At 46.2% G+C, this 13,273-nt stretch overlaps 1 protein-coding gene across 1 annotated transcript in view; it reads right to left on the bottom strand.

Annotated features, from left to right (window-relative positions):
* LOC311120758 (DEP domain-containing protein 7-like) overlaps positions 1–6,065 on the bottom strand; it is an 11,926-nt gene extending 5,861 nt beyond the window's left edge. The window contains exons 1-2 of the mRNA XM_084195333.1: positions 5,974–6,065; positions 761–1,220 (exon numbers count right to left, since the gene is read on the bottom strand). Of these exons, the coding sequence (XP_084051459.1) occupies positions 761–1,220; positions 5,974–5,992 (479 nt within the window). The 5' untranslated portion in view covers positions 5,993–6,065. The remainder of the gene's footprint in view (positions 1–760; positions 1,221–5,973) is intronic.
* Between the last annotated feature and the right edge of the window lie 7,208 nt (positions 6,066–13,273).

Consider the following 13,273-nt stretch of genomic DNA (forward strand, 5'->3'; position numbering starts at 1 on the left):
GCAGGTTTTCATGGGTACAGTCCTGAGCTGTCACTTAGGACCACTTTACATGGTTCGGGGGAGACCAGAGAGCCACCATGGCCAACGGCCATATGATATTATCCTCACACCACTTCAGTTCTCCTGTTGATCTCAGTGCAGATCTCAGTCCTCTACACTCTAGTGTCCTTAAGGAATTCTTCAGAAAAAAATAAAAGTTTCATGGAGAATAGCTACTTACTGTTCTACACTCTTAAAGACAGAAGAGAGACACATAGCATCCACAACACATACTGAAAACATTGACATCACCTCTTTATCTCTGGACTTCCCAGAATAATGACCAACGGCGCCAAATCTGCAGGCTCTGTGACAAACTCTCTAAACCCATAACCACTTATAGAGCTCTGAGTCAAAACCTACAGTCCCTGTCTCACTGCCTAAAAAGGAGCTCTCTAACCGAGTGTCTAACTGCATGTTTGGGTAGAAAGAAAAAATCATAGGAATTATGCTGCAAGAATCAAGAGTTTGAGCCATGCAAATTAGGTTTACGGGAACATTATCACAATCATCAGCAAGGAGAGCCTTGATTGGACAACTGAGAAGCACCAATCAGTGAGAGTAACAACAAGGTCACAGAGGTTGATACTCATTGGCGATACATGAGTTGAGTTTTGGGATGAAAGCCCTCATAAAATTAATTCATTGTTAATCCGCTATTTGGGAATGATTACGAAACATATCAACTCATGAACATAGCTTTAAACTCAGCCTACCGTACCGTTTGAGAGGTGGGCTATAGCTGTTCCGGTGTTTGCTCGGCGAGTCGTATTCACTCTCGATGGTGATGGTGCTCGTCGAGTGCGAGCTGGTCATGGTAGTGGGACTAGACGGAAGCGGAAGAAACCGGTACAGACTACAGCTACTGTCCTCGAAGGTGGCACGCCACTTCTCCTTATTCCCAAAGACTTTGGTGCCCACCGCCTCGAACACCCGCGAGTCCATCAGGGCCTGGCAGAGGCGTACGGCCTTGGAGCGAGGCACCTCGGCATCGCCGCAGAAACGTGACTGGATGACATGGGCCAGCACCACGTCCACAGCCTCTGACCCCAGGAAACAGTCATGGTAGGTCTTGAGGTTGTGGCGGTGGCGCTTGACCTCGACGCGCTGCTGGAGGTTGGCGATGATGCTGCTCCAGATGAAGGTGGCCCGGAACGGCTTACCGGCCATGCCCTGCTCTCCTGGGGGAGGGAATAGGAGAGGGGGGTTTAGAGACAATGGAACGTTAGGCCAGTTTGGACACTTAGTACATTCAGCACAGATCTGTGTTCTAAAGTCCACACTTTATATCTGAGTAGTAGAATTTACAGAGCTCTTCCAACAGTTCAACATCTCCAAAGTAAAGAACGTTGCAGGCCAGGAACAATAGCACACTCACCAGCTTTGACATTACACTGTTATTTATGAGCCTGATGCTCCCACTGCAACACGTGGAATATGTACACACACACACACACACACACACACACACACACACACACACACACAGAGTGTAATGCTCTAACAAGCCTTGTAATGGCACCATTGGGACTAATGTCCCACCCCAACCGATCCCCTATAACATGCACAGACACTCTTCTAACAGATAAACACACACACAAACCAGATGTACACACCATGCCGCCCCCATCCCTCTTCATCCAACTCTGATACAATGATCATATTGTCAGCCTCGTCTCCAGGGCTGTCTGAGCATGCTCTTTCCTATCCAGCCCCACATCAACAGGGTGGGCCGTATCCCACATCACACATCATACACACACAGAATGAACATCATAAGATCGCACCAGTGAGGATAATCATTTCAAACTCATCAAAAACCTTCTGTAATCTTCACATGCAGATATAATTACAGGCAGACACTCACAGTAACCCACACGTATACCTCAATACGCTGTGCATCAATGCATGGCTCTACTTCAACTGCTGCACTGACAATACTGCACCATAAACAGCTTATTTTTCTGATGTCACCAACCACAGGGACCAAGAGAAGAGAGGAGTGGGGGAGAGGGGAACAGAAGGGAGAGGGAGAAGGGGAGAGGGGGGAGGGGCTGGTGAAGTCCTCGTTGAGATGAAGAGGGGAGAGGGGGGAGGGGCTGGTGAAGTCCTTGTTGAGATGAGGGGAGAGGGGCTAGTGAAGTCCTCAATGAGATGAGGGGGTAGAGGGGGGAGGGGCTGGTGAAGTCTTTGTTGAGATGAAGAGGGGAGAGGGGCTGGTGAAGTCCTCGTTGAGATGAAGGGGGGAGAAGGGGGAGGGGCTGGTGAAGACCTCGTTGAGATGAAGAGGGGAGAGGGGGGAGGGGCTGGTGAAGTCCTTGTTGAGATGAGGGGAGAGGGGCTGGTGAAGTCCTCATTGAGATGAAGAGGGGAGAGGGGGGAGGGGCTGGTGAAGTCCTCGTTGAGATGAAGAGGGGAGAGGGGGAGGGGCTGGTGAAGTCCTTGTTGAGATGAAGAGGGGAGAGGGGCTGGTGAAGTCCTCGTTGAGATGAAGGGGGGAGGGGCTGGTGAAGTCCTTGTTGAGATGAAGAGGGGAGAGGGGCTGGTGAAGTCCTCGTTGAGATGAAGAGGGGAGAGGGGGGAGGGGCTGGTGAAGTCCTCGTTGAGATGAAGAGGGGAGAGGGGGGAGGGGCTGGTGAAGTCCTTGTTGAGATGAGGGGAGAGGGGCTGGTGAAGTCCTCATTGAGATGAAGAGGGGAGAGGGGGGAGGGGCTGGTGAAGTCCTCGTTGAGATGAAGAGGGGAGAGGGGGAGGGGCTGGTGAAGTCCTTGTTGAGATGAAGAGGGGAGAGGGGCTGGTGAAGTCCTCGTTGAGATGAAGGGGGGAGGGGCTGGTGAAGTCCTTGTTGAGATGAAGAGGGGAGAGGGGGGAGGGGCTGGTGAAGTCCTCGTTGAGCTGAAGGGGGGAGGGGCTGGTGAAGTCCTTGTTGAGATGGAGAGGGGGGAGGGGCTGGTGAAGTCCTCGTTGAGATGAAGAGGGGAGAGGGGCTGGTGAAGTCCTCGTTGAGATGAAGAGGGGAGAGGGGCCACAGCTTGCCTACTCCGCTGCTGTCATTGACACTGGTTTTGCTGGTGGTTGTGGAAGGAAAAGGGTGTGTGTGTGTGTTTGTGTTTGTGTGTGGTAGGTCTGTGAGAGGCTTTCATGCCTCCCCAAGCGGGAACCATTTCAAGTCTGGTAAGCAAATGTTAGCGTAGTCTTCAGGAAGGAGCTGAGAATAGAACACTGGGGACTGAAGCTCAACAAATAACTTCCTCACAGCACCACTACAGGCTCATATGACATCACGACCTGATAAAGACCATTATGACCCCAAAACACACTACTAGCTCAATGAAGACCATGCTTGACAGCACCAGACGGAGTAGGATAAAGTTGCTCCTAAGTTGATCTAACATCATCTAATAACATTTTCACCCTTAATGGTTAAGGTTATGATTTGAGGATGGTAATCTGATTCTAGATCTGTGTCAAAGGGCACCTTCCACCTGGAGCGTAGGTAGCAGGCAGTGAGCAGACATTCACTTTCTTCTCATTCACATAACAAAACAGGTCCATAAGGAAGAAGGCGTGTGCTGGATGAATCATATCTCGATGAACCATAGGTTGATGTGTCCCATTGATATTGATGTCAAACACAGTTTCCCTCTTCGGACGGCACTCAGCCAAGAAAATATCCTGTACCGCTTGGAAGGTTTTGCATATAACGGATGTAACCAATGAACTATGGTGTAACAGGCACCGTCCAGTCACTACAGCTGTTTGACAGACAGTTGATAGCCAGAATAATATCACAACTCTGGATAAAATAACAAGAAAAAGATCTTAGCCTGACATGACCATCACAGCATGGTTGATAGCCTGACATGACCATCACAGCACGGTTGATAGCCTGACATGACCATCACAGCACGGTTGATAGCCTGACATGACCATCACAGCACGGTTGATAGCCTGACATGACCATCACAGCACGGTTGATAGCCTGACATGACCATCACAGCACGGTTGATAGCCTGACATGACCATCACAGCACGGTTGATAGCCTGACATGACCATCACAGCACGGTTGATAGCCTGACATGACCATCACAGCACGGTTGATAGCCTGACATGACCATCACAGCACGGTTGATAGCCTGACATGACCATCACAGCACGGTTGATAGCCTGACATGACCATCACAGCACGGTTGATAGCCTGACATGACCATCACAGCATGGTTTATAGCCTGACATGACCATCACAGCATGGTTGATCCATAAACTATGGACCAAAATCATAGGACACTATGCATGAGAGATATCAACTGAATAGATGTCAAACAGAGGGAGATGAAGCTCAGTTGGTAGAGCATGGTACCTGCAACGTCAGGGTTGTGGGTTCGATTCCCACAGGGGACCAGTATGAAAAAGTACAAAAATGTATGCACTCACTACTGTAAGTTGCTCTGGATAAGAATGTCTGCCAAATGACTAAAATGTAGAATGATGAAGTGAAAAACAAAGAACCTACAGGCTAATGTTTATGACCATGTAATAGTAGCCTAATGCAGGCCTTAAAAAAGACATGAGGCTGAAATACAATTACACACGATTACAAGACATTAATTGGTTTAACAACCAGAAAACCCCATTACTGGATAAATGACTAAACTGCATTAGGATGGAATCCTTTATTTGGGAGTTAAGAAAGGGGTATTAGAGTGCGACCATCTGGAAAAACCTTCTGGGGGTCCTGGTACAGTAATCCGGATCTGCTCAATGTCAGCATCACTCAGGTTGAGGAGGTCATAGACTTATATCACAGAGGTCACAGGGTCGATGTGCGGATGAAAACAATCCTGGGAATCGGAATGGTCTGTCACCTCGGTTTGCCCGCCCCGACTGAGATTGGAGCCAGTTTGCATAGCTGTCGCCAAACATCCCACCTCCCCTCCCCCCCTCAGTCCCCAGCTCTGCTTCTCTCCTCCCGCGGGCGCGTTGCATCAGGTGGGAATTCGCTCAAGGGCGACAAAGAGCGGTGTGTTTGCACACCATGCAGGTAAATAATCGCAATGGGAACAGTATCACCGCATACTTACTCACAAATGGAACGTGTTGACTTGTGGACTGATAGGGGAGACTATTTGCTGTAGCCGTAAGTGCACCTATTGGAAAGAATTAGGCTCAGGTAGAAGACCTTGGAGTTTTACATGATTATTTCATGATTTTACATAGCTTATTTTTTATAGCCTACCAACAAGGAGATTTCGAAGAATGCCAAAAAGCAACAGGCATCAGACAGAAAGTAGGCTTGGATTGGTTCTGTGACGTTCATTCCTTTACGCGCTCAGACTAGTCACAATTGATAGAGCCTGAAGGAAAATACTAATGTAAATCTAAAACCCATGCAGTTTGAATTTGAATCTAAATACATCTCACGGCAGGATATGCCTTAGCCTACAAGAGCTGAAAAGCTGCATTGCCATAAGTCCTTGGGAATCAGAAATACTGTAGTTCCTCCGAATAAAAAAATACCCTCACAGTAGCCTACTAATTAATAGAGCTATGGTAATGAATTAATTATTTGAACATATGAACTGTTAACTGTTACATTAGGAAACAATATATACAATGTTTAGCAATTACAGGCTATATAGCCTAGTTGACTGGGATGTGATCAATCTAGGTTACAACTAAAAACGGAGCCATAGGCTTAGGATACATTTAAATTATAAATCATTTGGATCTATTCAGCTCCATAGCCTAAACAGTGATGCATTGACACATTCATTGAACACATTCATTGAAACTGTAGCAAAAGCAAATCACTTTCTCTAACATTTTCTGATAGGCTTATTGGAAACTGAAACAAAAGCTGTGGCATGATTTCGTAACAAAAAAACAAACATTTCAAAGTTATCATAAAGGAGGAAATATATTATTATGCCTACCTCGTTGTTTGTGCAGCATGAAAAAGTTCCCGGAGCGCTAAACAGCTAACTCTCTTTTCCTCCGTATCATTTGGCTCATACTACTAACGTCTGTCCTCTTGCTATCTCCGAAGTCCCTTTTCGCACCACAGTGACGCCACTGCAGGGTCAACCCCGAAACCGCCTCCCTCTCTCAATGTTATTTAGGACGTGCATTTACAACGTTAAATAACGCCTCCACCTCCAACCTCATTTACATGATAAGTATTTTGCTTTTTAGACATTTAGCCTATGAAAAGACCGAGAAGATGTTTTAAAAGTGTTACATCTCTCTGTCTCCCTCTCTCTCTCACACACGCACACACACACATTAATTGTATAGGTTTCAAATTCTTTAACAGAGACCAAAGGTTTATACACTTTAGCTGTTTACATGTTCTGAATTGACATCTTACCTTTAGCCTGTCGCCTGTAAATTACAGAGACATGTTTGGTCAGCAGTTAACCAGGCAATAAACTATTGTTAGGCTACCTCCTAAAGAATTCCCATCAGCAAACTTTCTAAAGGTATTTCCTAGAACAGAGTTCATCTCCTGAAAGCATTAGTCATTATACAATGCATCTGAGAGGAACACCGTGGTTCTATTACATTATAGTGGAGAAATCACAGCTATAGCTACAATCAGTCACATTCAACCACTGAACCACATTCACTCCTCCTAGACACCATAAAGGCAAACCATTCAAATGGCAAAAGACTGAGGCAAAATCTGTGCAGCGGTTGGCTACAGTCTCCAGGCTCTGTGGTGCTCCCTCCCCCTCTCATAGCCTCACCTTGTTAAACATACAGTATAAAAACGCTGATAGCAGAACAGCTGATAGCAACCACTATTTTTATTTGACAGCGTAGGGAGGGGAGCAGGAGCATGCAAAACACTTGGATGTCACCCCGCTCTGTGTGTTTTTACAAGACCATTTACTTCTACTGAGTGGAAAGAGAGAGCGAGAGAGAGAGAGCAGGAGGGTGACAGAGAGAGGATAGTTACTGAGGAGGAGAGACAGCTAGAGAAAGAGGTTGAAGAAAAGGAACAAAGGAGAAAGGGAGTCCTAAAGTCTTGGATTGGAGTTCTAAAGTCTTGGATTGGAGTTCTAAAGTCTTGTGTTGTTGACTGAGTGAGAATGAGCCTTGATTCAGACCCTCCAAATCTAAATACTGTGGTAGATGGACTTATGACTACCACAGTCATGATATTGTAGCAAATTTGGGGGGTAGCCCCGACCGGGAATCAAAGCGACTGTCAACCCAACACCTTAGCCAACAGATCTGAACCTCCCGACAAGGTCACCAGGGGTTGGGTTAAGGTCGCTACCTTAAAACCCCTTCCGTCGGAAGAGTGTGTCCCCACGCTTCTCTATACCAAGTCCCTCACATGCACGCATCGCTAGGTGTTGGGTTAAGGTTGCTACAATATTATATCCAGGCTCTGTCGTAGCCGGCCGTGACCGGGAGACCCATAGGGCGGTGCACAATTGGCCCAGCGTCGTCCAGGGTAGGGGAGGGAATGGCCGGCAGGGATGTAGCTCAGTTGGTAGAGCATGGCGTTTGCAACGCCAGGGTTGTGGGTTCGATTCCCACGGGGGGCCAGTATGCAAAATAAAAAATAATAATGTATGCACTCACTAACTGTAAGTCGCTCTGGATAACAGCGTCTGCTAAATGACTAAAATGTAAATGTAAAAATATTATATAGTCCTATAGGTGATGTGAGGTCAGAGTGTTTTAAGGAGGCATCGTAAACAAGCTGGTTACATTGGAATAGCCTCAGCTTTGTGTTATTATGAGGTCAATGACAGATGACTGTATCTATACCCCACTTCATGTCTGCTTTCTCTCATGTCAATCCTTCTCCCTAGAGCCCTTCTATAAACTACTGCAACCATGTCATGTAAACCTTTATGCTGTTGACAGCAACAGTTTCTAACGTGTGGGGTAGGTGCCAGGGCTGAGGTGAGTGGTCACCCAAAGTAACTGAAACAGAAGCAGCAGTCTCATGCATAAAACAGCACGTACACAGAGAGAGAGAGAGAGAGAGAGAGAGAACGGGTAGAGAGAGAGAGAGAGAGAGAGAGAGACACACAGATCTGAAACTTAACACCTGTGCACAGACACCCTCAGGTGGCAAAGCAGCCATAATGATGTGACTGAAAACAGCCCACATGTTTTCTACAGTTTAGTAAACATCCATTGTGGTCGGAATCTCAGGATTGTTTGGCAGCTTGTGAGAGGCCACACACACTCACTCACGCTCATGCAGGAAGGCAGGCACTCACCCACCCACACAGAAACACACACACAAAAACAACCACACACACTTCATCCAGTCTGAAAGGGATAGATCCAGTCTGGAGGGGATAGATCCTGTCTGAAGAGGATAGATCCAGTCTGGAGGATCCAGTCTGAAGGGGATAGATCCAGTCTGGAGGATCCAGTCTGAAGAGAATAGATCCAGTCTGAAGGGGATAGATCCAGTCTGAAGGGGATAGATCCAGTCTGAAGTGGATAGATCCAGTCTGAAGGGGATAGATCCAGTCTGAAGGGGATAGATCCTGTCTGAAGGGGATAGATCCACAAACTGAGATCCTCACTGGAGAAGCACCCATTTCTATAGAAACCTAATCCACTGACATGGAAATCCATAAAGGTGATACAGTGAACTCAAGGCGTACAGTGCGTCATGAGTACTGAAAGGAAGACTGAATATTACAGATTATCTCTCAAAGACACAATACTGGAGAAGACCAAAGAAGGCAACTGTGCCGGCGGGAAACCGGTTTGACAGAGGATGGTTACATTCTCCAACATTGTTTATGTGTGTGTGTGTGTTTGTGTGTGTGTGAGTGAGAGAGAGAGGGTGTGTGTGTGTGTGAGAGAGAGAGAGTATGTGTGTGGGGGGTGCATTTGCGTGAGTCTCCTCCCTGTCCTTGTCACCTCATTTCCTAGATGATTATAGATAGAAAAGTTCTAGAGAGATGGATGATTAAGACAACAAAAAAACTCCAAAGAAGAAAGACATGGAACGATAAGAAACATTTAGAGATAGTTTCCATCCCGCACACTTTCTGGGAGGTCACATTCACATGAAACAGTTCCCAGAGCAGTAATTGTTAACCCCTAACCATAAAACACAATGTAACACACCTATAAACAGCACAATACAGACTGCTCCACGGTGTGACTAAATACAGACTAGAGAGCAGGTGAACTCATATGAAAGACAAAGCTCAGGACGTGGTCAAACGCTCTAAATTAAATGCCACAACTCCTCCTGAAACCACCAACAGAAACTCTAAATAAGAGCTGACTGGATGTCTTAAACTTCCAAATAGGACTCAAGGCACAGTGTTGGAGCACTCACAAAGCATGTTGAGAACACAGAACTAGAATGATTCTATTTCTATGGTTGAGATTAACTGATCACGTTATGCCTTTTTCCCCAGGTGGACATAAACTATTTTGAGGCCCAGGACTAAAGTCTCCACTGGAATGTCCTCCATTCCACACTGACAACTCAGAGCAAAGGCATGATATATGACCAATAAGACCACTCCGCGTTGTGTCGTGCATAAGAACAGCCCTTAGCCATGGTATATTGGCCATGTACCACACCTCCTCGGGCCTTATTGCTTAAATATACCTATATACCTATATACACCTATATAGGTATATGATATATTAAATCCTAATGAGAAACCTTTATACATACACAAGATGACCTATAACATAACCTAATAGACTAACTCACCACAAATGTGTTACTCCAAACAGCAAGAAGGTCTAAATGTAGTTACAAGAGAATATTACACTTGAATTCAGAGCTGTCTCTTTGCCTTACTGACTGTCAGTGTCAAGCCTGCAGCGTGAAAACCACGCAGGTTGGCATTTATTGGGATGACTCATGTACTGGAGGCAGAGTGGTCACTAGCTGGCACAGCCACAGTCATAAAATCTGATTTTAAACCTTAACCCTAATGATTGCTAACCCTAACCTTAAATGAAGCCAAAAAGCTAATTTTAGTTTTTATGAATTTTTACAATATCGCCACTTTTGACTTTGCCACTGGCCAATCTAGTGGAAACCACTCAGTGCTGCCTCCAGGGCAAGGCTCATGACAATAAATGTCAATATGCGAAAAACATCCTCATGAACTGGTTCTATTGCTCTCCTGAGCCCTGTTTATACCTGGTGCTAACATGCGTCCTATGTCCTGATCTTGTCCACATTCTGATCTTGTCCACATTCTGATTGTGCCCACATTTACAGGTGTAGGCGATTAAAAGACACAATCTGATTGTGATCAGATCTTCCTGACCTCCGGATCTGGATGGTCAAACCATTTAAATCATAATTTACCAACCACTAAAATCATTGACAGGAAGCACCATTGGCCTAAGTCTTATGCAACCAGTAACTGTCTTAAAATAAATTAATTCATAATATTTTGAAAGAATTTCTGTCAAATAATTTGCAGACAGGGAGAAACCAGCTGATCAGGTCACACATTTTAACACCATGTGTAGACGCAACAAAACTTGATCAGATGGGCATTGGATCATATTTATCAGATCACAAAACTCACATGTTAGCGCAAGGTGTAAACAAGGCTCTAGTCAGATGTGATGGTGTTCCTTAAACCAGCCACCTACACTGAGCGTACAAAACATTAGGAACACCTTCCTAATATTGAGTTGCACCCCCTTATGCCCTCAGAACAGCCTCAATTCGTCGGGGAATGGACTCTACAAGGTGTCGAAGGCGTTCCACGGGGATGCTGCCCATGTTGACGCTAATGCTTCCCGCAGTTGTGTCAAGTTGGCTGGATGTCCTTTGGGTGGTGGACCACACAGGAAACGGTTGAGCGTGAAAAACCCAGCAGCGTTGCAGTTCTTGACACACTCAAACCGGTGCGCCTGGCACCTACTACCAAACCACGTTTAAAGGCACTTAAATATTTTGGCTTGCCCATTCACCCTCTGAATGGCACACATACACAATCCATCTCTCAGTTGTCTCAAGGCTTGAAAATCCTTCTTTAACCTGTCTCCTCCCCTTCATCTACACTGATTGAAGTGAATTTAACAAGTGACATCAATAAGGGTTCATAGCTTTCACCTGGTCAGTCTATGTCGTGGAAAGAGCAGGTGTTCCTAATGTTTTGTACACTCAGTGTGTCATAGCTGCAAAACGGAAGACATCTCTCATGCACACAAGTACATCACGTGTACACACACATGCACACATACACCTGTGCTGAAATGTCACCAAACAGCTCTTTGGTTAACACAATTAGAGAACTAGTCCACAAGGTCAAAGCAATGTTTGCTCTCCTCTTTCACTTCCTGTACCGGGAAAATGAACCAACTTTATTTCCTTGACTTTCCCCTTCAAACTTATCACCCATGCAATGTCAGAGGAGAATGATTGCTTGCTTTAGGGCTGATGTGGTTATGAATTAGCTAAATGTATTTGGTTAGCGAGTGTTCCTGGTATAATGGGTGGATTCAGAGGAGGCTGGTGGGAGGAGCTATCGGAGGACAGGCCCATGTAATGGCTGGAATGGAACCAATGGAATGGAGTCAAACACGTTGTTTCCATGTGTTTGGTACCTTTCCATTTATTCCGTTCCAGCCATTACAATGAGCCCATCCTCCTATAGCTCCTCCCACCAGCCTCCTCTGGGTGGATTTTGTTCTACTCCCTCATTCAGTGTGAGGACAGATTATCTACATCAGTGGTTCCCAACTTTTTTCAGTTACTGTACCACCAACTGAATTTTGTTCTACCCGGAGTACCCCCTCATGTGCATTTTACCAGTAAGCCTATGGTCTCATGAGTCTTCTAAGGTACCCCCTGTGGATAGGCCAAGTACCCCCAGGGGTGCTAGTACCCCTCGTTGGGAACCACTGATGGACGTCACTGCTTATGACCAACATGAGTGAGTCTCTTCTCTATTAGGATGCAGTGTTCCCATGACACAGTGGGACATCATCAGCACAGCATCAGGCTGTCCAATTCCTCCTGGCATGGAGACATAGAAACCAGCTCAGTCTCACCCAGTCTCAAAGGATTCCACTCTGTTCATCTCCCACATATCAAACTATGTATCAATATTCATATGCTTTTCAGCTGTAGGCCTAGAACAGGCGTTTGTGTTCCACAAGCCCGGCGTCTCTCCCAGTGATGCCCGCACTGGAATCCCAAACGCCCCACACCCCACCCCTGCCCAGAGGACAGGGGACAGTGCCCTCCTTCATAGGGCCGTGGTGGGAGAACAGGGCCACTTTTGTTTTCTGGAGGGTACAGGGGAACGTTTTCTGCATTGTGGTCGTCCGGACAATCACATTTTATTCAACAGGCCGCTGGCTCTTGGCGGAGGCTAGGGCACAGGCCACAACGTCAGACGTCCATTGTCAAAGGGAATAGTCTGTTCCAAGAGAGGGCGAGTAGCATCACAGTCCGATCTTCCTGCCTCAGTGTGTTCTCTCTCTGGAAACTATAGAACGTCACATATTGGACACGCAGACAAAGACAGACGGACACCATATTCCCCTTTTCTCCCTCTCTATTTCTCTCTCACACATCATAGGGAAGGAGCAGTGCGCTCAGGTTTTAAGAGGCTTTCAGCACACAGGTGGCTTACGCAAGCAGAAGTAACTGTCCTCCTCCATAGGTTACTGTGTGAGGCTACAGCATGTGTTTTATGAAAAGGTTAAACCCCAACCGGCCTCTCCCTGTGTGGTTATGAACGTGAAGTGAGTTGCCAAGGGAAACCTCTCACTCTCACCTGCATAGTCAAACTCAGTTTCTTTGAAGTCTCTGTGGTATTGAACAGGAACTGGATGGGCACACTAAAGATCTATGTGTGACGATGGCTAGTGATGCCAATCACGCAATGCTTTTAGGTGGTTTCCTTTCCAGATTTCCGTGACAGGTGAAAAGGGAAATGCTAGTTTAATAACTATCACACTGTCAAGACGTGTTATGTATGACTGGGACTGGGCCAATACAGTGGAATTCTTGATCTACCAGCCGGACCCCCCAAAAAAAAAATAGTCAAACATGCAGTCAAACTGCCTTTCTTGTCAGAGATTTGGTTCTAGTTTACATGTAGATTGACCGGTTAAGTGTGCATTTTCAGTAAACGGCCTGGCAAAATACTAGTCGTGGTACGCGAGAAACATTTACCCACCATGTGCAGCTCATAATACCAGTCTCCTGTCATATCATGTCTCCCGAGTGGCGCAGTGGTCTAAGGCACTGCA

The sequence above is a fragment of the Coregonus lavaretus genome, assembly GCF_964263955.1.
Source record: "Coregonus lavaretus genome assembly, contig: HAP1_SCAFFOLD_431, whole genome shotgun sequence".
Taxonomy (NCBI): Eukaryota; Metazoa; Chordata; class Actinopteri; order Salmoniformes; family Salmonidae; genus Coregonus; species Coregonus lavaretus.